General features: G+C 37.6%; 5 protein-coding genes across 10 annotated transcripts; 1 reads left to right on the top strand and 4 right to left on the bottom strand.

Moving 5' to 3' along the window:
* Positions 1–367: 367 nt before the first annotated feature.
* Positions 368–4,300, bottom strand: LOC119997756 (dnaJ homolog subfamily B member 12). 2 transcript variants are annotated; one of them, XM_038844944.1, is made up of 4 exons: positions 4,003–4,300; positions 2,321–2,389; positions 1,190–1,838; positions 368–785 (listed from the first exon to the last, which is right to left on the bottom strand). In XM_038844944.1, exons 1-3 carry the CDS (start codon positions 4,249–4,251, stop codon positions 1,224–1,226), a joined length of 933 nt encoding a protein of 310 aa, XP_038700872.1. In that variant the 5' UTR covers positions 4,252–4,300; the 3' UTR covers positions 368–785; positions 1,190–1,223. The 2 variants fall into 2 exon arrangements, with proteins under 2 accessions (XP_038700872.1, XP_038700870.1); XM_038844942.1 differs by lacking the exon at positions 368–785 and having other exon boundaries at positions 942–1,838.
* Positions 4,301–5,959: 1,659 nt separating this feature from the next.
* LOC119995926 lies at positions 5,960–7,902 on the bottom strand. 2 transcript variants are annotated; one of them, XM_038842401.1, is made up of 6 exons: positions 7,630–7,902; positions 7,439–7,496; positions 7,026–7,257; positions 6,486–6,780; positions 6,275–6,352; positions 5,960–6,182 (listed from the first exon to the last, which is right to left on the bottom strand). In XM_038842401.1, the coding sequence occupies exons 3-6, from the start codon at positions 7,253–7,255 to the stop codon at positions 6,132–6,134; spliced, it is 654 nt and encodes a 217-aa protein (XP_038698329.1). In that variant the 5' UTR covers positions 7,256–7,257; positions 7,439–7,496; positions 7,630–7,902; the 3' UTR covers positions 5,960–6,131. The 2 variants fall into 2 exon arrangements, with proteins under 2 accessions (XP_038698329.1, XP_038698328.1); XM_038842400.1 differs by having other exon boundaries at positions 7,439–7,501; positions 7,630–7,901.
* A 1,126-nt stretch (positions 7,903–9,028) lies between these two features.
* On the bottom strand, positions 9,029–10,786 carry LOC119995864. The gene is made up of 2 exons (XM_038842326.1): positions 9,809–10,786; positions 9,029–9,376 (listed from the first exon to the last, which is right to left on the bottom strand). The coding sequence occupies exons 1-2, from the start codon at positions 10,577–10,579 to the stop codon at positions 9,260–9,262; spliced, it is 888 nt and encodes a 295-aa protein (XP_038698254.1). The 5' UTR covers positions 10,580–10,786; the 3' UTR covers positions 9,029–9,259.
* A 1,164-nt stretch (positions 10,787–11,950) lies between these two features.
* On the bottom strand, positions 11,951–17,691 carry LOC119995818 (5'-adenylylsulfate reductase-like 5). Of its 4 annotated transcripts, none has more exons than XR_005467733.1 (7): positions 17,396–17,691; positions 15,947–16,128; positions 13,980–14,104; positions 13,234–13,780; positions 12,506–12,616; positions 12,363–12,436; positions 11,951–12,269 (listed from the first exon to the last, which is right to left on the bottom strand). XR_005467733.1 is itself a non-coding variant. In XM_038842270.1 (4 exons), exons 1-4 carry the CDS (start codon positions 17,561–17,563, stop codon positions 13,332–13,334), a joined length of 924 nt encoding a protein of 307 aa, XP_038698198.1. In that variant the 5' UTR covers positions 17,564–17,691; the 3' UTR covers positions 12,909–13,331. The 4 variants fall into 4 exon arrangements, 1 of the variants encoding a protein (XP_038698198.1); XR_005467732.1 differs by having other exon boundaries at positions 12,542–12,616; XR_005467731.1 differs by lacking the exon at positions 12,506–12,616.
* Positions 17,692–18,084: 393 nt separating this feature from the next.
* On the top strand, positions 18,085–22,905 carry LOC119995979 (eukaryotic translation initiation factor NCBP). The gene is made up of 6 exons (XM_038842464.1): positions 18,085–18,297; positions 19,994–20,089; positions 20,209–20,313; positions 20,490–20,567; positions 22,296–22,415; positions 22,499–22,905. Exons 1-6 carry the CDS (start codon positions 18,139–18,141, stop codon positions 22,628–22,630), a joined length of 690 nt encoding a protein of 229 aa, XP_038698392.1. The 5' UTR covers positions 18,085–18,138; the 3' UTR covers positions 22,631–22,905.
* The last annotated feature ends 364 nt before the right edge of the window (positions 22,906–23,269 follow it).

Here is a 23,269-nt window from a genome sequence, read left to right as displayed (position 1 = left end):
TTAGCATTAGGTGTTGGTAGATTGGGGTTATTATGAAATTTGGGTCAAGAGGGTGTTCCGTGTGATCGGGACTCTTGTGTCACACATATATATATATATGGTGCTCCGTGTTAATAAACCAAAGTCCACCTCTTACATAAAATGAGGTATTTTTCCTAGCCCAAGTGAGTAATCCTTGAGAACCAGATAATCCAAAACGAATAATATTGTAATGCATCTACGCATCTTTGAAATTCGATAGTATGCTTGGGCTGTTGATAATTGGGAATTTTACTGATTATGTGGCTTATACAGTAATGCAGAACAATGCATGCATATACATAATAAAAGTTCTTTCATCTCTTCTACTCTTTCATAATTTTTCTTTTGAAGTGTGGCATTTGGGATAAATTGTGCCAAAAACTGTAGGCAAAACATAGAAAACAAAATCTTGAAAGTGAAAAGGAAAACACTGAATATTTTGTTCTCGGGACGTTATTGGTAGACCAACGATTACAACAACCGTTATGGGTGCTGTCATTGAAAATGCAATTCCTATGCTGGGAGACATGACGTCTATTCATGCCTGCCAGACAAGGCGCTGGAATGCTAATTAGCTTGCTTGTTCATGGCTTGGATGTGGAGCTGGTCCATTTATGTTCCTTTACTAGTTGTCCCACTCCTGAAGTGTATCAGTGATTGTGATCACTCTTTTCAGACAGAGTGTGACTCGTAGTTTTGCCACCCTTGTTTCTCTTCTTCCATTAGCACGAGGTTTTCCATGGTGGATTCAATGAAGAATTGTCCTGAAATGTTGAAGATAGAAAATTTTTGGAACAATTGCTTCATAAAGTTTTTTGATATGCAATATTAATAGGCCATGCCATTTCTCCACCGTCTGTTTTCCAGGTTGTCTTAGCTTTTGATGTGTATCATTCATTCCTAATTTGTAGTCAATAAGATAATTCAAAGATATATATATACATATGAAAATCTCAACAAGTTATTGACAGTTTCTGCAATCTGCAATGGAAAGCTATATACAATGCCCTCAACCGGATAGAATCCATAATCTTGGCCTTAAAAGGCTTAAATAATTCAGCTCTCAGCAATCGCTTACATTATATGGTTTGATGATGCTGAATGTATTATCATAGAACAACATATGTACAAGAACTTCACAAAAAGGAAAATGTAAGTGAATGGATACCTGATGTGAAGCTAACAGATCATCGGTAACAGCTTCAGTTCAAATCGACTTGCAGCTTGATAGACATGTACAAAAGCGTAAGTAGGGCACCTTGTGGAAGTGGAGTATACCTTGAAAGATGGGAGCCAAACCACACAGCCACCATTACCAAAGCAACTGCACTACTGCTTTTTTTCCCGCAAACCCAACTTGCAAATGAAAGACACAGAGAAAGCAGAATGCCTCCCCTACCACCCAAAACCCACGCAATTATGTACCCCATCTTATATCCAGCATCCAACTTCCGGTCCAGCATAGCCATCAAACTGCTAAAGGTGAGTGATAATAGAGCTCCAAAGGTCTGCAGCAAAAGCAGAGATATAAAGATGGATCTAAGTACTTCGCTGAAGGGGCCTCTTTCTTGATCAAGGTCCCCTTCTTCAGCTTCACTTTCATTCTCATTTGTAAAGGAAGAATTTTTCTCATTAACATTATGATGGTCCCAATATCTCTCATGTTGCATTTTCCACCTGAATTCTGCCCACCTATACGCCCTGACTTCATCTTCAAAATCACTGTGGTATCTTTTTCCCCTATATGACCTGCCAGTATCCTCTTGAAATTCTAGCGCTCTATCATACTGTGCCCTAGATGCTTCATTAGATAGTACCTGTTTGAAAGGAGGAAATACAATGTTCATCATCAAATCCAGTTAACCCAGAGGCTAAATGAGAGGGTGGGGGGTTCATGGTCAGCAAAAAAATTTCATGGCAAAAGTATGCAACATCCCCACTCATGGAAATGACAAGGTTCATCTGAACAGTACAATAGCTTCTCTTGGTTAAAAGTTTGAATTCCTTTGATACACATCTTTCAAATGGTTGACACGAACCAAAACTAGAAGTTGCAAATCAAAAAAAATTCTGAGCTGTTTAACGACCTTGAAAAAGTCTCAAACCAACAACTCTGCAACCATTCCTTTATTGAATTCAAAAACATCCGTCCACATTAAATAGTTGTTCCTCAAATCTCATCTGTACTCAATGAATTATTCCTTTCACTAGATCAGCATAAGCTAACATTATTCATTTTACAATGAAAGCATTAACTGATAAAAAGCATACACCAAGAAGGTTACAAAGTATTCCTCACCTCATATGCACAATGGATGCTCTTGAATACCTCACCAGCTTGTGAATGCTTGCTAACGTCAGGATGATACTGCATCCATGAAATGTAAACAAATTGTTAGGATTGGCTACCGAAAGACTTCATAAATAAGTAATATTCGACCACGGTCAAAATCTTAACAGTATAATAACAGCAGGACACAGTATTTTGTAAGTTCGATTAAACAGTCAAGTTGGTAAAATGAGTATTCAGAGATTAATCACATGATAACTAGAGCATATCCTGAATAGATTTTGTTTTTTCATGCACAAAATTGTGCAACAATGTGCGTATCACAGGTCGTATAGCTGACCTATAACTCTCTTGATCATAGTGAACAGTAACTCTCCTGATCATAGTATTCTGCTTTAAATCCTAAAAGTACTAAGAAATCACAAACTGCTTACGCCAACATGTTTTATAGAGGTATATAGAGCCTTGAACATAAACTCAGTAGTAACAACGATAAGAAGAAACCTCTCATCATTAAAGGGACACCAATTCATTTAGAAACAAGATTATGTTTACTAAAAATCAATAAATTGAAACTTCATTTAAAAACACACACTTGTGAGTCACATCTGGTATTCTCTAACAGTACCTTAACCGCACTTGAGAAAAATAAATTATCCCCCAAATCATAGCGATAATTTATTTCAATCATAATAAAGAAAGGATTGCTAGAGCTAAAAAGGCAATGAAAATTATGCGATATTAGTAAAGTTAGATGGTGCAAGTCATTAGTTATAGACCGATGGATAACTAGTGCCGCTAGTATTGAAGAACATTTGCTTTCTAATGTAATTGATCCTTTCTCAGCTAGGCTCAGCGTACTTCCTGTACTCATTGGCAGGCACCCCCTAATGCCATGTTAGTAAATTTAATTACTTTTTTTATCAAAAAATTTATTTAGGACATAAACGGGACACAGGAGATATGCTGCTAGCCAATGCCAGTGTTTCTTTAAACCATGGCCCTTATGTGCCTTAAATTCATTTAGAAGCAATGTCATAAACTGGGAAAGAGAATTTTAAGAACAAATCACAATTAAATGCCATACCCCTTCTAATTAATTGCAGGGATCAAAGAGCACAAAATGGTGAAGCATTAAGACAGAGCTGGTTTTTCTGAACATCTAGAGTAGACTATTTCAAAATTTGAAGTTATTCCCGCACTGATAGACTATAACAGTCCTGTGGAGCCAGAATCGAGAATCATTTCACTTCGCATTTTGCAAGCATTCTTTCCTATATATACAAATCCTGCATAGGGCTAAACACTCCATCTTCAAACACAAATCAAATTCACGGCTTCATGGTTATATCTATACTTGTCCCCACACCTAAGAAATAACACCCAACATTCCCACTAACAAATATTCACATTTCACAGCATTCATTCAAAACAACAAAACGTGGACAGTATGTTTTTCCAGTAAGTGGCATTCATCATCGTCCCGCCAGTATAGTTGATAGAAATTATAGTTGATTGTGATTCTTTGAATTACAGAAACAAAATTCAGATTAAAATACAGAAATTTACCTGCAAGAGGGAGCTCAGTAGTAGCCATTCAAAAACTCCGATCTCCGATCTTTTTTTTTTCTAATTTTTGTTTCCAATAAACCAAAGACAAATATTTAAGTGAAAAACATAATAACAAACACCTTGCGAGCCAGAAGTCTATAAGCCCTTTTGATATCGGCGGCGGTGGCGCTGCGTGCGAGTCCCAGTACAGCGTAGTGGTCATGCCCGCTATTGATCTCTGCCGATGATGAAGATGATGCCACAGTCCACTGGGTACGATGAGATCGACGGCCACGATTGCCGTCGAAGAACCCGGGACCCCACAGTGACGGACTCGAGAGGTTGCCGCTCGGTGTAGGAGCGAATCCCACCAGTAGTTGCGCCTGCATTATTGTTCATGCAGTCGCCCCTTATTTCTACCCCCTTTCTATATCTATTGAAAGACCACAGGCTGACAGGCCCACGAAGAATATATGGCACATTTTTTAGAAAAATAACAAATAAAATGAATTTATGGTAACACTATTAATTTCATTAAATTATATATATCGTAGGAACGTGAAAAATACCACATATTATTGTGGCCAAACTACATTTTGACTTAACGTATGAAACTTTTATATGCGCGTATATGATAACCCGACTCTAAGAACATATCGGATATTCAAAGAAACTATTATATGCATGCATATGATAACCGAACATATCAAATGATCAAAGAACAACCTTATATGATATGTGCTCCATTCAAAAAAACACACATTTTTTTGTTCTTCCTACTCTCCTCTAAGTAGGAGTCGAGTCGTTTCAAAATATACATTCCAAAGCAGAAAGAATGGCCCGTTGCATATATTACACAGAAAAATCTTCATCTCACGAAAGGGAGATTGTTATGCATTAGAGCCTACTCCACATCGACTCATAGGTCTTATGGATCAAAGACTGTCCACCAAGACATATATATATATATATATATATACCCATCAGCACTGCACTAAGCTCCCCAATTGTGTTGCCAAGGCTCCAGCTTGCTCAGTGACATAATCGATCTTCGGTTGCCTCCTCAGTAGCAGCAGCATCACCATCCTCTACTTCCTTCTTAGCAGAAACTGCACCTTTTTCATCTTTCATAGCGCTGGAGATTCCCAATACTTGAAAGGGTTAGCACCAACCTGAACAGTCAGTAGCACTCTTAACCAAGTCTAGAGTTGGAACAGGAATATGGGTTTTCCAGATCACAGCGTCACTTCGCCAGGAGTAGTTTCTTGTGTTGATCCTCAAAGCAACTAACTTTCACATTACCACCTCAGACCCCAACCCTCCTAACTGTTTTGGTACTTGGCAGTTTGGTTTTTGGCAGATTGCCTTCTGAGATCATATATTTTCTCCTGTTCTTCCTCCAAAGCCTTCTTCTGGCTTCCTTCGTCTCACGAGTCAGCACTCTCCATCCACAAGAATTCACCCCAGGTATACAACCCAACTTCATTTTCAAAAAGGTACCTCTCGGCCCTCTCCTCTAGATGAGCTACAAGCGCCTTCATGAAATTTCAAGAGCTGTTTCATAAGAAGACTTGTTGCTTCATCAGATAGTACCTGTTGGAAAGGACAAACAATCTTCATCATCAAGCCAAACTAAAAGATTAATCACTAGAAAACGAGCTACTGGATGAAACTGAATTTTTTTCGGCATAGAGTTTAGTATTATATCTATCTTTCCACACAAACAGCAGCTGTAGCAGTGAAAATATATGCTGGTCTTCAAGGGGGTTGCGAGTTATAGACTTATGAAATGCAAGATTTGTTCATAATTATGATTACGGAACTTTGCTCATTTACTCTAATATCGTGAAAAAGAAAAGTACTACAATATCTCAAGTAACGGAACTTAGAGAAAGAAGGGCATCACCTACTGACTACTGAGATAAGCCAAGGTCTTCCCCAACCTGTTGTAGTTCCGGTAGTGAGGAGTCTGCATTCAGAACCTGCATCTATCTCCAAACCAAGCCCTCGAAAGAAAACATACTGGATTGCACATAATTCTAAATTCAAACATTCAAATTTTAGTTTTTAGATTTCCAAGGATGCTAGTATGAATCGAAATAGGGGAAAAAAGACTTTTTTTTCTTCTCATTAGCAAAAATAAAGGTTTGCCTATACAACAGGAGTTGAAGAGAGAGGCTCTTCTTCCATCATTCTCTAACAAACCCTACCCTCCCCTCATAACATGATGTTCCAAAAAAAAGATGGCGGAACGGGAGAGAACCTTCTCTCATTCCGAGTCACTTTCCATGCTTCCCATGGCCTTCAATCCTTTTGGTTTCTGTATCACATAACCAATAAAAAATCACCCAAAAATATCTATTAAAAAATAACTCAAAAGAAAAAACACAGAAAGAGAAACAAATCAAGTACCTTCTTGGCACTCTTCTTCTCCCTAACTTCATATCTTTCTTGGCACATATCAGTCAACCAAGCCCCAGGACTCACCAACTGCCATCAACCAAAACATCAAACAATTAAATTAAAACACACCCAAATCATAGAAATCAAATCCTCTCCATCAAATTCTTCACAGAAAAGAACCCCAAAAAAAATTTTTTTTTTTTTAAAAAGGGAAACTTACAAGCAAACTTCTTTGGATGATTTTGGCCCTCTTTTTGGGTCTTTGGGGAGGTTTACAACCTTTCATTGCCATGAAATCCTCCTCCTTCTCTTTGCTTGACAAACTGATATACAGCTTTGGCCACACAAATCCTTTCTCCTCTACATTGTTTCCATCCAATGAAACCTTGCCATTCTCATCAACACCCACCATTGATCCTCTTGTGGTGTAGTGCCTGTCCTCCCTCTCCGGCGATGATGATTTCCAATGGTTCTCGTTCGATCTTGACCGTATCAGTGTTGCTGCCTCCGAATTCCTGTAGCCAAACAGACCCAACAAGGAATCAAAATCTACAGTCACTAGATCTCATTCTGCTGAGAAATCCTTAATTCTACGTTAAATTGCTAGATCTCTTTTTCTCAGATTTCCTGGGAATTCTCAGATGGGTTAGTCAAAGACCATAAAAAAAACACTTCAAAAAGGTCTCAAATGACCAAAACCAGTACACTTTGGACCAAACAGAGGAAAGAGATACAGAAGGAGATGTGACAATTACGCAACCTGGTAAGGCGATTGGATTGAAGAAGAGCGACTCCCTTCTCTGTATTAGTGACTGCGAATCGGTCAACACTACGAGCCGTGATTTTCCGACGAATTAAACCGGTGGATCGCTGGGAAATTGCAGGGTCTTTGAGTCTCATCCCTCTAAGCCTTTTCTTGTTACCCCACTGCAACAAAAAATCCGCCTCTATCGCTCTACATGCTCTCTGGTTCTTCTCTTCCGTATCCATTTCTGCAACGCACAAACCCACCAAAAAAACATAATTGAGTTTGTGTCAGACCCAGAAGTGAGTACAACAATTTCGATCTTTTATCTTTTTTCCTTCTGTAGACAATGGATTTGGCTAAAACCGGAATAGACTGGGAGAGACCCAGAAGAGGAAAACCGATAAAGACAGAAGATTTGAAGTCACCTGTAAAGATCTGCGACTGTGAAACGTTTCTCAACAGGAATCCCTTCTAAATCATAATCTACTCTGCAATTCAACAGGATTGAGTTTTAAACAAAGTATCAGAAAGAGAGAATGAGGAGAAGAGGATGGAGACGGAGAAGGAGAAGAGGACGGAGACGGAGAAGGAGAAGGAGAAGAAGAAACTCTCTTACCATCAGAAACTCTCACTGAGATTGGAGAAGGGAATCAAATACATATTTTGAAGAAAAACGATCGATTCAACACAACCTGAATATCTCTTCTATCTCTCAAATGGGGAAAATAAATCTCAGACGGTTAACACAACAATTCTTTCTCTAATTCTCTTGGACGTGATTCAGGAAGCTTGTTTGCCTTCTCTCTGTTTCTCTGTGTTCTCTTTTCAGTCTGCCTCCGCCTTTTTGCTTCAACTTCTCTGCAGATTCTTCTCGTCTCTCATCTCTTCTTCTGTGTGTCTCCATTTATCTTTTCTTAAACAACATTGGAGATAACAACACAAAAGTAACCGTCCGATTGAAACTTAACGGTCTGATGCGATTATCAACTATATTGATCCTTAAGTTGGGTTGGCGCTTGGGCTTGGGCTTGGGCTCTAAAGCCCAAATAAATATTGAGCCTAGGCACTCAACTTTGGGCTTAAATGGGTTGGATCTATCATTGTTTCAAATGGGTCACAAAATGATATCATATGATATGCGACGTGCAGTCTAGCCCACCATGTTTATGCATGAAATACGATTTTTTTTGTCTTGGCAAACCCTGCATAAGATGCCAACAATCACTCAAGCCGAGATGGTTAAGGCATATACTCGATTTGGTGGTATTCAAGCTCGAGTCCCAATCCCAAAGCATTCGATGTTTTCATCTAAACTTTTTCTTGTAGTACTGAAGTCTTAACTTGTCCAGAATGGTATGTGAGATTTTTATACAAGCAAAATGCTCTTCATTCCTAGTTTCTTGTTCTTGATCGATGGTTCCTTGCAATATAAACCAAATCATGAGATGGAATCCTAAATAATTTGTAAATCACTCATAATTATTTTTAATGGGATGGACAAAAGGGGCATGTTTTGCAATGCCTTTGAGTCACATACAAACAAAGCATATGAAATTATAGAAACAATGAATCTGGCAAAGGGACAACCAACACACTGATTGCACTTATTATCAAATCAAACACATTGTTTGTGGGTGTTGTTCCAATTAGGCCCACACATTTCTCTTGTAGTCAGATGCCATGACTCAATAAATCTCCACTTCTTCTCAATCATTTTCTCATCCTTTATTGGACAATATAGAAAAATATCTTATGGGAATGGTAGGAGGGATTTCATTAGTCAAGGTAATGAAGTGCACTTATGTTGTTAATCCACAAAAACCAACCAAACCTAAACTAGAATGATTTGTTAAGGAAATAATTAGTAAGCTGGAGTCATGAAGACAATTAGCTACTGAGATTAAAGCTATTTAAAGCATCTTACTGGACAGCCTTGTGAGTTTCCAACTGAAGAAGATAGATCATTAATGTGCTTAGATGGATGAATTACTAACAACAAAATATTATGACAGATATTCTAGTCTGGGGATCTATCATCAAAATGCAAAGCTTACATAAGAAGACCATTAATAGATAAAAACACCATAGATTCCAGTACAAAGTACAAACAGGATTCAGAATCTATATATAAATACATCCCACATTATCATCTATATATATATATACTCAAGACCTATGTACAAAAAACCCATCACAGGAGTTTACTTTGATGAACCATCCAGATCATCTGACAGGGGGAAAAAACTTCAAAAACCATCATAGTAGCCTCCAGTTGTTATTTGAGCTCTGTTCAGGGGAACCCCTCTTACAGCTGACATTGCTTCATTCCACTTGGTTGCATGGTGAACCACTTGCTTGATCCTCTGCGATCAAAAAGTAAATCTATTTTCACTACAAAGAATCCTTTAATGTGGTGTTTAAGCAGCTACTCTCAAGGCAGTCTCTTTCAAATTGTGTGAAAATTGTTGAAATGGCAAAAACCTTTGTGAGGAAATTGTCTTATCAAGTCTTGTGTTAAATAGATAAGATCACAACAAACAATGTCTACTCAGCCACATAGATCCATTACTATGCAGGCATTGCATCCAAAAATCACAGCCAGGTCAATTTCCATCCAAAATCCTCCTTCACAACTTTTCAATACAGTTCCCTTATACTAATCAAATTTTCCATTGAAGAAATTACCAATATTCATGTATAAAATTAGGCTAAGAAAGCACTTAATTTGGTTCTGTGGGAAAATAGATCAAACATGTAGTATGCAAAAATTTTCAAGAACAGAAGAATTTTCAAACCTTGTCATCAGTAGTGTAAATCTGGAAGCTAATCTTCTGGTTCTGCCCCTGCTGTTTGTTCCTCTGATGGCTCCCCAGAATGATGACACAAAAGGTAGCAGCAACAACACCAAATGAACATATAGCTCCAATCCCATTTAAGCTCCACTTCCATATGTTCAATCCACCATTACCGTTCTCCTCCCAATTGACATCCTCTCCGTTATCCCCATCGATTTCGCTCTTCTTGTCCATCATCCCCATATCATTCTCAACTTCTTTCCTTGGAGAAGTAACGCTCTCCATGGTTTCACTTCTGTCCTCAACATTGAATGAACCAGCATCAATTTGAGGCAGGACCCCCCTAGGACTGGCCTTAGGGGAGTAAGTTTTCATGTCGACAAATTTATTTTCCTTCAATTTCATGAAGAAAACTTGAGCAACCACATCCAAGTCAGAATCTTTGACCTTCTCAGTGGTTGCAGAGGGTACAATACTAGTATCAGTAGGTACCTTAGTGACTTCTTTGATCAATTCCGCTTCTGGGTCCTTACCAATTTTGGGTTCCAATTGAATCTCAACTGGAACAAGTTGTTGGTTAGGCAGCAACCTTGGACTTCTTGTTCTTGGTGGTGGTGGTGAAGGATAAGTGAAGTGATTCATCTTGAATACACTTCTTGGACTTGAAATACTGAAAAATCTCCTCTCACCTTCTTCTTGTTCCTCTTCTTCTTCATGGTGGTAATCAATGAATCCATCTCTAGGAAGGATTTCCCACTCATCAAGATCCATTTTTTTCAAGTGGGTATTGATGAATTGGATCAAAGAAAGAGGGATGAAATGAAATGATATATAAAGGGTTTGTGATTTGTGAAGGGATGAAGAATTGGAATAAAAAAATGTATGCTTTTCATGGAATGTTATGAGGAATTTTGTTGACACTTAACTTGCAAAGCAGCCACATCACCTCCTCAATCATGGAGTCCTTTTGCTCCTGTCAGGAAATTAGGGAAAGCTGAATGCTTATCCGTCTAAAGCTGACAAATGAAAGAGTGGTCCAATTGGGGATTTATGGGTCCCTCTTTATTAGAATCCCTTCTTTGATAGGTTTCCTTTGATTTTTCTTTTCAATTGTTAATTCCTAATTGGGTTCTTGATGCTTTGACTGTGATTCAAGTTTGATTATTATATTGTTAGCTTCTGGATAAATATGTCCTTGACAGTAATGTTCAAATTAGGAGCAATGTACGTGTCCCTTTTAAAAAAGGGTTCCTTATTTGATTTCTTCATGAACGTTTTCTAAGTGTAGATTCCTTGAGAGGCTCACACAAGTAGGGGTAGCAAAACTATGTTTGATCCTAATGATTAAATTTATTCAATCCAGATTAAATCAAGTTTGGACATAAGTTATATGTATAAAATATGAGTTTAAATACAAAATTTTTGTTCAATTTAAAATTTCGGATCCAAACACATAAATTTTATCCTGTTTACTTGTCTGGATTTAAACCAATCTAGATTTGATCAATTAAATACGTCCGAAATTTAATCCGAATTATGATTTAGACGTGATATTGTTCGATTCAGAACCCATTTTTTTGTCACCCCTACTCACAAGTGTATGGGGAGGGAGAGGGAGAGGGAGGGGGAAAAAATAAAATAAAAGAATAGTGTCGGTTGCTTGTGTGAGTTTGCTTATGAAGACATTGACATGGGTGTAGGCCCATGAAGAAATAAAGATGAAAGTGAAAGCCCTAAACAACTGTCCATGGGCTGGTTGTATCTTCTTTGATATTTTTCTTTTGATATTATATCAATCACACAAAGTTAGTTGAATATTCCAATCATAGTAGTTAAAATGGACAGAAGATGTATTGCCAAGTGATACAAGCTTTCAATAAGCAATCCTACATAGCCTCAATTTATTATTTTACATGTACCACCCATTAACATTCAACACTTCCGCATGTGTAACGGGTAAAATAAGTGTCATAAATTGAGGATTTCAAACACTTTGCCGAAAGCAAAATATATGACATACCATAGTTTTGCTTACGACCATTTGAGGCTTCTCTTGAAAGACAACTACTCTTTTGATATTATATCAATCACACAAAGTTAGTTGAATATTCCAATCATAGTAGTTAAAATGGACATAAGATGTATTGCCAAGTGGCACTCGCTTTCTATAAGCAATCCTACATAGCCTCAATTTATGATTTTACATGTAGCACCCATTAACATTCAACACTTCAACATATGTGTAACGGATAAAATAAGTGTCATAAATTGAAGGTTTCAAACATTTTGCCGAAAGCAAAATATATGACGTACCATCGTTTTGCTTACTACCATTTGAGGCTTCTCTTGAAAGACAACTACTCTTGCTTATAGTTTCAAATGTGTGTGAGCTATGTTTGTGTTTGGCTTGCAAGAAACTGCTATAGGGTTTCAACCAACCAATCCAGTAGTGTGTATACACCTATATATATACCCAAAGAATTAAGGTCATGCTAAATTCAATTGGAGCCCAAGGAAGATTTCAAACTCAAACTCACCCAAGAACAGAACTTACAGTTTTGGCCTTCCTCTATGAAGTTTTCCGCCACAAAGACCCCTTGAAAATAAGCAATCTACCAAGATTCCAATCTGTTAGAAAGCAGAATCATTAAATTGAATGCCCACCAAAAAACTATGAGAAAAGGAAGAAAAAGCAACCATATTCCCCAATGTTCAAGTATGGGCTTTTGCAACCTTCGAGGTTTGAATAGCTTCAGCTCTGCTGGTATTCAACTCCTCATCACAATTATCTAGAAACATCCACTATATCTAAAGAAGTGAAATAAAGCAAACCGTCATTGCTGGAAATTCTTGCTGAGGGCCACAAACATAATCAAATAACAAAAGAAAGAAAACGCTATATATGGTTGTTACCTAATTTACGCTATCAAACTTTCAAAAATGGTATCATCAAGACTATTTTCACGGTTGTAAGGTGAGCTAAGGTGGTCCAGGAGCATAATCAAAAGACCATTTTTCGCGGCAACAGTGACAATCAATGGAAAGCAAAAATAAGCCAAACATGATCAAGATCCGAGGACAAAGAACAAAGTAAAAGAGGTTTTCAAAAGGAGGGACATGATATATCACCTACAAAGAAAATTATTCCATATTTACAGAGTCCTTGCTAGTATTTTCGTTTTGGGGGGAAAAGGAAAGAGAGAACTTAACATATTACATTCCACTAATGTGTAAGGGTGCATGTTCCTCAAAATAATAAATATTATACACAAAAAAAGGAAAACTGTCCTCAAATTTACATGCTCGCTCACTTCCTCCAAAATAAAGAAAAAAGGACCCAACTCAAACAGAGGATAACAGCTTCACCTATAATCACTAAAAGTTACCATTTGGTGGGTGCAGTACCAGATGGATAGAGAGACTACCTGTCCGGGTGCATTAGAGCAGTTCGTGATATATTTCATCAGATAAGTAAGCTCCTTAATACTGTCAACCTGAATCCCTGAAGAAACAGAGTTGCACTCTAGGATGATGATCTAATTGATGAAGATTCACCCAAAGAAACGGATGCAAGGGACGATGCCCAGACCCGTGCATTCTTTGCACCTTGATGGAAGTTCCTAATCTTGCATAATCTGAGCTTGGTCCAAATCCTTCTCACATCAATCATGTGAAGAACGCGACCAAACAATTGACTGGTCTCATCACCAAATATTCCAAATTCCAAATGCAGAACATATGAGAGCAGAGCATAGTAGATGCGGATGCGGAAAGCTTTGAGAAGTGATGCCACTTTTGGGAAAATATACAGAAGCACCCTCAAGAAGATGAACAATGTAGCCAGTACTAGGTAGGGCTCCCTTTTTATCATATCCCCCAAGGAGGAGCTAATCCATGGTTGCATGATGAATTGTTCATCATCCCCGAAACTAGCTGGCTCATCTTCAGTAAAATATTGAACTGTCTTCAGTCCTGAATCATTTAACACAGTACATTAACAATAGCAGCAAACCAGAAAATGTAATAGGCTATGTTAAAACAGTCAGATTGACCAATGGCATACAGAAAAAACACTTAAAACAGGGACATCACAAAATTGAGTCATCAAGAAGCCATTTACAGAATGGTAAGCTAGTCATAAAAATGCTGATTATACAGAACAACCAGTTACCTGTGGTTCTTTCATAAAATTGTACAAGCGATAGCAGATTTTTTGAACCACGGTATTGAATCTTTGATGTCTGGTTTACCAGTATTATTGCAGGCAGGCTATGGATTCCATATCTTGAAAATATGCTGTAACACGTAGCAAGGATGTGAGAGAACATGAAAACTCAGCCAAATACTATTACTGTTTGGCTGAACTTCAAAAAAAGAATCATTCAACAAACAATAACCATCACAACTCATATTGCTGGTAATAGGATGCATTCAGCTAGGGGAGAAAAAAAAATCTGCTTCATCGAAGTGTATAGCAAAAGAATTGACATAAATAGAAGCATGCCCCAAAACTTTATTCATTACATTGTCTTAAGTCTTAACTTGTTTCTGCCAATAAGTTTTCAGCACAAAAACCAGGCTTTTGTTTCAGCTTGCAAGTTGCAACCAACAAGGAAATACACAAAAAGATATGGCTGTTCCTAGGACATGCCTGTATATCGCCATTTTTTCAAGTGCAGCCTCTACAGAACTTTCTTCATGAAAACTGTACTAGTTATAAGCATTGTGAAAATGACAAATAGAAGCCGCACACAATGGAAAGAGAAATCACCTTCATAAAAGCAAAGACTTGAACAACATAACTTTTCACAACCTGAGCAAAGATCAGCTTTCTAGAACGCCTAAAGGAAGCTCAAGCTAAGGAGGATTGATGGCATGAACACCCCGGTGAGCGTAAGAAGTCCTACCTCTCATCCGGGTGGGGTGATCCAAGGAAGGAAGAGGGAAGCTCGGATCGTCTTTGTGCACTCGGAAGCCAAGGTGTAATGAAAATTTCAAAAAACTGCTCATACTATGAGCATAGTATGCTGGTGGTCGAGCAAATATGCCCCATCATCTAGTGGTTCATGACATCTCTCTTTCAAGGAGGCAGCGGGGACTCGACTCCCCCTAGGGGTAAGGTATTACGAAAGGAAAAATTGATCAGGGATTCCTGGTGAGTCTAGAATTGATTCTTCCTGGGTCAATGCCCAAGCGGTTAATGGGGATGGACAGTAAATTCGTTAGGCCTCTTACGGGTCCAAAGGCTTCCTTCAATGAGTGCGCCTATTCAACTTCAACTCTTTCAGATGCCGAATCCGAAGACGTATCAACAGACACATACACAGACACGAGGGAATCCGCTTCATAGGAAGGAAGTCAAAGACTAAGAAGCAAAAGAGAAAGAAGCATCTGCACCCGAATCACGTTGTTCCAAAGCAACTAGAAAGTGATTCTTTAACCAGAAAGAATTCAGTTCATACCTATCCAGAAGTTTTCGCAACTCAATCAAGTATGATGGCCCTCCAAAGTTCGGGAAAATGTATGATACGTGATAACACACGAGGGCAGCAGATAAGTCTCTCCAAAGGATACTTCAAATCACAATTGTTCATAGCATTCGATGGCTTAAAGATTATAAAAAGTGTTGGTCAGTCTCAACTTGGACGCAAGACCAACCAGCCATTTTACATGCATATAACCCCGCAGAAACCGCCTCCGCTTCGGCAGATACCCATTCTCAAGTAGATCTAAGGCATTCTAGCTGTTCAAATAATTAGTCGTCTTTTTCAGTCTAGCTAGGAAACTTTGTTTCAATCCCTGCTAGTGAACAAGTGCTGTTCTTAAGTCCCTTCTAATATTCTTTTCTGCGCTAGTTGCTAAAGGTTATAACACGATAGGACAGGTAAGAATGGATCATCTTAACGGCAGCAAAGTTGCACATCTTTGGTCAATCGAATTAAAGTCATGTCAAGCCAAGTATGATTATACATATAATTCTCTCTGTCCAGACAACAGTTAACTCAAGCATAAGTCCTAGTTGAGGTCCATCAAATTTCCTATGATCCATACAGAGGAGGGAACAGGGCCAATGATTTACAAGCATAGTACTTGAAGCATATGACAAACCGCAAGCATATTAAATCAATAGCAACACACCTTGGCAAGGATGAAGATTCTTCGACTTCTAAATGTTCAATCCGAGGAAACATGGAACTGAGCTTTTCAAATTTCAAGCGCATTTGGCGTGAAAACGGACACCAGGAGCTATAGAAGAGTAGAGAGGCATAAGCATTCCTCTGTTTGGATGTCAAAGCTCTGTCAAGGTAGTTGCCATCCACCTAAAAATGGAAAATAGGATATATAACTAAATGGCAACAAAGTGTTCAGATTTATCAATATCTTATATGTCACGGGGTTATTTTAAAAGCATAAATTTTTTTTGACAAAATATGCATGTGTGTTTGTGAGCATGTCAGCTGAAGCATGTATATAAAAGCAAGCTACAAGAGAAGTCTATCTGAAGCACTTGATCACTTTATTCACTAGGACAAAAGAAGGTGAGGTAGAAAAATTGGGAGCAATGCATATATGAATGTGTGAAACAGGAACAAGTGAACTACATAAATAAATAGAGAAATGGCCCAGATTTCCTAAACCTCATGCAATATTTTTACATACTACTCATGGATCACGAAAAAAGGAAATAAAAGGATTCATCCATGACACAAGCACACTAAGTTCACTACTCTATTACCCAATATCCCATAAACTTAGATATGCATGATCAGAAGGAGCACAATAACAAAGTCTAAAAAATATTATTGGTTTGCCAGTAATAATGAAAATAATATCACGTACCCAGATTTCTAATAACATAAAACTGCTGAAAATCGCATTATCTTTCACGTAAATCACATGAAACTATATGTAAGATTAGTTATCCATACAAGAGTGAAATGAATGTCAGTCATATCCCCAAGAATCCCACAGACCACTGATTCAATGAAATGTCCTAAAGTTGGATTATCATTTTATTTCATTCTTCACCGTGTATTTGGTCACAAGAGTTCATGCCAAAAACCTGTAAATACAGCCTATGCCATGCTGTGCAGAACATTGTGGCATTCACATGAAAAGTAACTTCCCCACAATCTCTTCACATGAAAAGTAACTTCCACACAATCTCTTCACATGCCACCTAATTGGTCCATAATATAAATCTGAGCCAGTTTGATAACCTGTTGTTGAGTGTCAAGAGACAAACCCTACCTAGCATCATACATACAAAAATGAAGAAGCAGTTGTAGCCTACGACTTCAATTCAAAGCTTCTAGAAAATAATAAAATCAAAGTTCTGATACAACAGGAATCTTACATCCACCTTTTCTTTTTTCTCATAGGTTCTTTGCCATAAATTTCATCAAACCACCTCAAATCAGCAAATCAACAACAAATCAAACATAACAGCAACAAGAAATGAACCACCGATCAAAACAGAGAAATCAAATCAACAAATACGCATGATGCCGAGAAAAATTCATAGACCAAAACCATAAGAAAAATATAAGCATTAAATCAAAAAAATTGAACTAAAAAAAGGCATACCTCGACCGGTGGATTTAGAGAGATCGAGCGAGGGCACTGAGATTGTAGATCGTAGATAAACCAACAAGATTCCCGAAGGCAAGTCGACGGTGACCCGGACGCGAAACTTAGCGACAATAAGGCGGCGATGCAGAGGAAGAGAAGATATCTTGCACTGAAGGAAGCCATTAGAGATGTGAAAGAGGACACGGCAAGAGAATTCTAAAATATGGCTAGGGTTAAATCGGAACCGGAGGGAAAAAATCCAAAGATGAAGGAGAAAAAGAACGAATTACCAGAACCGGATTACAGCGAAAAATGAAGAAATAGTAAATATAAAATTTATTTATTTAAGATGATAATATTTATATATTATTATTGGCTTATTTCAATTTTTTTAATAAGAGAGGGTGGTTCAAACTCGAGACATATTTTATGACATAGAAATATCATAGACATGAGTATTATCTGAATTACTTATGATACTAGAGGGTTTCTTTTTTATTTTTTACTTAATTTTAGTGGCTTCAACAAAAATTCCTCAAAATTTTAAAAAAATTGAAAAATATGATTTTATTTATAATTTGTTTTTTATTTAAATAAGTCATTTTTTATTTATCCTAATATTTTGTCATATGTATATTGATTTATGGAATTTGTTTTTTAAAAGATCGATTTACTTATATTTAGCCAAACATACGCATTTCTGAGTCTTTCTTTCTCCTCAATTAGGGCTTTGGAGTTTCGGTGTCTGAAAACCTCAAATGGAGATCACGGAGAATAAAGAATCGGAGATCCCAAACAACGAAAACAGCACCGACAGTGCGCAGGCGGTTGTTGATTCTTCGTTGACTGATAATAATGACAAAGAGGCCGAAGAACGCCAAACACGCGAGCTCAAAGCTGGCTTGCATCCTCTCAAGGTTCATCTCTGTCTGTCTCTATTACATTTTTGCGAACGGAGTTTTTATTAGGTTTTTGTTGAGGTGAAATCTAGGCCAAACATTTGCCTGCAGTAAGGTTTGGTAGTATCGCATTTATGCATTGATGATTAATTGAGCGATCTCATAAGTTTGGGGGTTCTCTATTCGATTTTTTTTTCTACCTAAATCGAGGTTTATATGATCCTACTTTTCAAGTTTGGATTGTTTTGGGTTTGGCTGGTTTTCTCATTGGTGATTTTGGTAAAGAAATTTTAGGTGATTGGGCAGGGGTAGAGGAGCGTTCGGACGTTGTGAAAGAGGGGCGGTTAGGGTTAGGGTTCAAATACAGAATAGGTAGAGGATTCGTGAGAGACGAGTGAGATTGGGAAACTTGTTATTGCTAATTTTGTCATTTGAAGGCATCTCTGGTTCATCCACTAATGCAGGCATGTCTTTTTATGGGCTGTCTTTTAGATATAATCGTGGTACTTAATTATATACACGATGGATGAAATGGAAAATAATACTTTTATGGCTGATGAAGATGTAGTCGTTGCATCACCAGCAGTAAGAAATCACATACAAATGATATCTTTATCAGTCAAGTCACAAGTGTGTTACACATCACAAAATGGCTGTTTATTGTTATGAATTTTGCCCCAGATCCTCCTTTGAAGAAAATATCAAACGACAAAAGAGAAAATTGAAAGGAAAAATGCAACAATCTCAACACAAAATTTAACGTGGAAAACTTCAAAACCGGAGAAAAACCTCGGATGTTGTCAGAGACAACCAGATAAATTTACTATGTGGTTGTAACAATTTTTCACATAGTAAATTTCTCTGGTTGTCTCTAACAACACTTGTGGTTTTTCTCCGGTTTTGGAGTTTTTCACGTTAAATCTTGTGTTGAGATTGTTGCATTTTTCCTTTCTCTTTTGTCGTTTGATATTTTTTACAAAGGAGGATCTGGGGCAAAATTCATAACATTTATCTTAGGTTGTTTTAAGTTTTTAAAATCTAGCAAGTGCTAATGCCTCATTGTGCCTTTATGAAGTGACAAATTCTTCTAATGATATGCTGAATTTTTTATACTGTCATTTTTTTTTCTCTCTAACCTATTATGCACGAGTATGATGCTTGCTTTTATTGATTAAACCTAGTGATAATTACTCTTTCGAAATTACTTTCGACTTTCAGTAGATTTTCTTTTATTGTGCCTTGGCAAGGATTTTGTTTTCACAAATCAGATAAGACAACTGGGGAGCACCTGAATTCCTTCTTCATTGAATCTGTTTTTGTTTTTGTGGATCTTTCAATAACTGAAAAGACCCTTTCATCAGATCTATTGATTCTTGTTCTGTAAGATGTGTATATGTGGAACAATATGGCTTATAGATTATTTTTTTAGTGAATATGGCTTTAGATACTATGCACACACATGTTGAATGATTTCGTACTTATGAACTTTCATTTTACAATGTTTTTGGTTCTTTATGTATTTGGCGATGCTTTTGTTTTTCACTTTGATTTTGCTATGATCAATGATATTGTATTTTGGTGCAAACATCATGGCCTTAGCAGTTTCGACATTTAAATATCTCGTGAATGGTTATGTTATACCTGTAGCTGTGAACTTTATTGGTTTAATCTTTATGTCAGTTCTGATTTTTCACTTTGGTATTCATGTGGTCAGCACAAGTTTGTATTTTGGTACACTCGTCGAACACCTGGGGTTCGGACGCAGACATCTTATGAGGATAATATAAAGAAAATTGTGGATTTTAGTACGGTAAGTTCTGTTTGCAAAGATAATGGTGCATATGTAACATGTTTAAAATTTTGCCTTTGTGTAACTTATGTTCCTTGTTTTCTTTTGCTGATCATTTGTTTGACCATATGTGCATGTAGGTTGAAGGTTTTTGGGTCTGCTATTGCCACTTGGCCCGACCTTCTACCTTGCCAAGTCCAACAGATTTGCACCTTTTCAAGGAAGGAATCCGTCCTCTATGGGAGGTAAGATAGAAGAAAAAAAATCAGCTTCACTTATGCTGTGCTGACTGACTGTCATATTTAGGAGGTTCTATAATTTTTTCATTTGTAACTTTTCGTTGTTTGGTGCTTTTTGATTTTATCTAATAGGCGATTTGATGTATTTGTGCACAATTTGCATGAACTTTGTTACGTCTCAGGACTCTGCAAACTGCAATGGTGGCAAGTGGATAATTCGCTTCAAAAAGGTTGTTTCAGGCCGCTTCTGGGAGGATCTGGTGAGAGGAGAGAATATTTCTTTATGGATACTCTTGAGTAGCTGTGCTATTTTAACATATTGGTTGACTATCATATCTAGCATTAGCATTTTGGATTCTGACTGACAAACACCTAAGGGAGACTTGTAAACTTTGTTTCACTATGACAAACTTCTAATATTCTCGTATTCAGGTTCTCACAGCACGTGTTCATTTTGTGCTAATATATAATTTCTTGTATTTCTTGATAAATTAAATTCATTTAGGCTGATGTAAATCCATTGATAGCCTTTTCCCACAATAGACAGTGAACTTCTACCAGACTTTCCTGTCATTTAATGAAAGGCATGGAAGATTATCGTGAAGTAGCTCTTGTCTTGAATAGACAAAAGTTTGTTAAAGCACCAAGGGTGTGCAACCCAGAGAACTACTAGGAGTCTGGGAGAGAAGCCTCAAGGAAATTGGTACAGAGAGAGGAACTCCAAAACTTGGTACAACTGAACTAATTATCAATAAAGAAGTCAAAAGACATCCCCTTTGAGTCAAAGATTCTGTAGTTTCTCTCTTTCCAGATACACCTCATGATGGACATGGGGAGCATTATAAGGATCTTCCTTTTGGTTTTGTCACTGGAGAGAGAGCTCCATGAGAGTAACTCACTCTCTACAGAGCCATTAATAACCCAATCAACCCCCATCAGATTATAAGCAACATTCCAAATCTTTCTTGTCCAGGGTCGTAAAGAAGAAGGTGGTTTATAGATTCATGACTCTCTTGTTTCTTGTCCAGGGTAGTAAAGGCAACATCTATTAGCTAGGGAGAGGCAACATCTATTAGCTAGAGAGAGGCCCTTGTTTCTGAAAGTTGTCTAGAGTCGGGATTTTACCCATAAAGCTTCCCAACAGAAGAACACAACACATGGAGGGGCTTTAGATCTGCAGATATATGACCAGGGGAAACAAGGATTGCCAAAGTGACGATTGGTCTTGATAAGAATTAACAGAGAGAGTCTCGTCTTTAGGAAGTTTCCAGCAAATACTATCTTCAGCATTGGGATTTATACATGTACTGTAGACACTAAACACTTGCCCAGAAATCCACGGATGAGTTTATCTCCCAGTCTTGTGCATTTCTGGTAAAAGGGATGTTCCAACTCACACCACCTGGAGATAAGCATGCAGCTCACTGGTGTTGGCATCCTTTTGAATAGCTCAACACACCCCCAAATGCTTAATAAGCGATTTATTCACGTGGATTATTGTTTTCCTTACGGTTAGGTATGAATTGTGGGAGCTTTTTTTGGCGCTTAGGAACTTGGTCTTAAAGTTTGATTTAATCTTGGATAATAGCACTTGCTTTAGGCAATTAACATGCTTATGTGAAGTCTGCTGAGTTATTGTAGAAGTAGGGCAAGTTTTAGACAGTTACCTCCTTGGAACAGGACTGGATAGCTTCTATTCCTTGTTTGCAGAGGTGAGAATCTAGGTCATGTGTGCTAACATGCCATGGTGGAGGTGGAGGTGGAGGTGGAGGTGGACTTGTACCCATTTTTGGGATTAATCATGCTCATATTTATGACTTTTTGAACTTACAGAATTTTTGGGAATTGGATTGAGATGAATATTTATTTCTCATAGCAGATCATGTTTTCTCCATGAATTGTTTTTCAGCATTGAAGTATTTGTCCCTGTTTTATATGGTTCCGAAATTGTAGCATCAGATGTAATCATGTAACATCATTGCATGCAGGTTCTTGCCTTAGTAGGTGACCAACTTGATTACAGCGATAATACATGTGGTGCAGTTTTGAGCATTCGTTTCAATGAGGATATATTGAGTGTATGGAATCGGAATGCATCTGATCATCAGGTAAGTTGTTTGGCTTGCCAGTTCTTCTTGTTACTCCTTTTATCTTTGTTGCTATCATCACCAATCGTTCCTTGTTCTTATAGGCTGTTATGGCTCTGAGAGATTCAATCAAACGGCACTTGAAGCTTCCTCCCAGCTATGTTATGGAATACAAACCCCACGATGCTTCTTTACGTGACAACTCATCATATAGGAACACATGGTTGAGAGGGTAAAAGTTCCAGCATCACACAACCTGCAAATTCATAGCTGCATGGAGAATTATTTGGGACGGTAATGCTTCATACGGAGGCTATTCACATATTATAATGTCTGAAAATCTGAATATATGAAGAAGTGACCCTTATAATAGCCTCTTTTTGCTAGGATTCTGTAGGTTGCTGAACTTATTAGACCATCTCTGTCGAAACTGAACTTTGTTGTGATTTTATCGAGACATAGTTGTCTTTGTATTTGGATTTATTATGCTATGTTGAATATGGATTGTTTGAGCTATGCTGGATGCAATGGCCAATTATGTAGGATGTTTTCCTCCTAGATTCTCATTTGTAAATGGTAGATAACTACTCGTACGGTTTCATACTAAAAAAAGGGTCTTGTGTTTTACACATATGTAGCCATTTCAATGCCATGATTTAGCTGGCGATATAACAAAAGACAGGCAAAGTAAAATGAACACTTTTAACATAATTTAAGGGTATAGCATAATTTATCAGACGGTTTGGTTCGGTTTATTTTGGAGATTATAAACTAGCTTATAAGGTCACGGTTTATTTTGGAAATTTTAAACTAGCTAATAGCTTATAAGGTAACGGGAGATGACGTACCAAACACATAGAAATGCTAATTTATAA

This window comes from Tripterygium wilfordii, chromosome 4 (genome assembly GCF_013401445.1).
Source record: "Tripterygium wilfordii isolate XIE 37 chromosome 4, ASM1340144v1, whole genome shotgun sequence".
NCBI classification, from domain to species: Eukaryota; Viridiplantae; Streptophyta; class Magnoliopsida; order Celastrales; family Celastraceae; genus Tripterygium; species Tripterygium wilfordii.
Note: the sequence above shows the minus strand (reverse complement) of the source record. Positions and strands in the feature narration are given on the sequence as shown.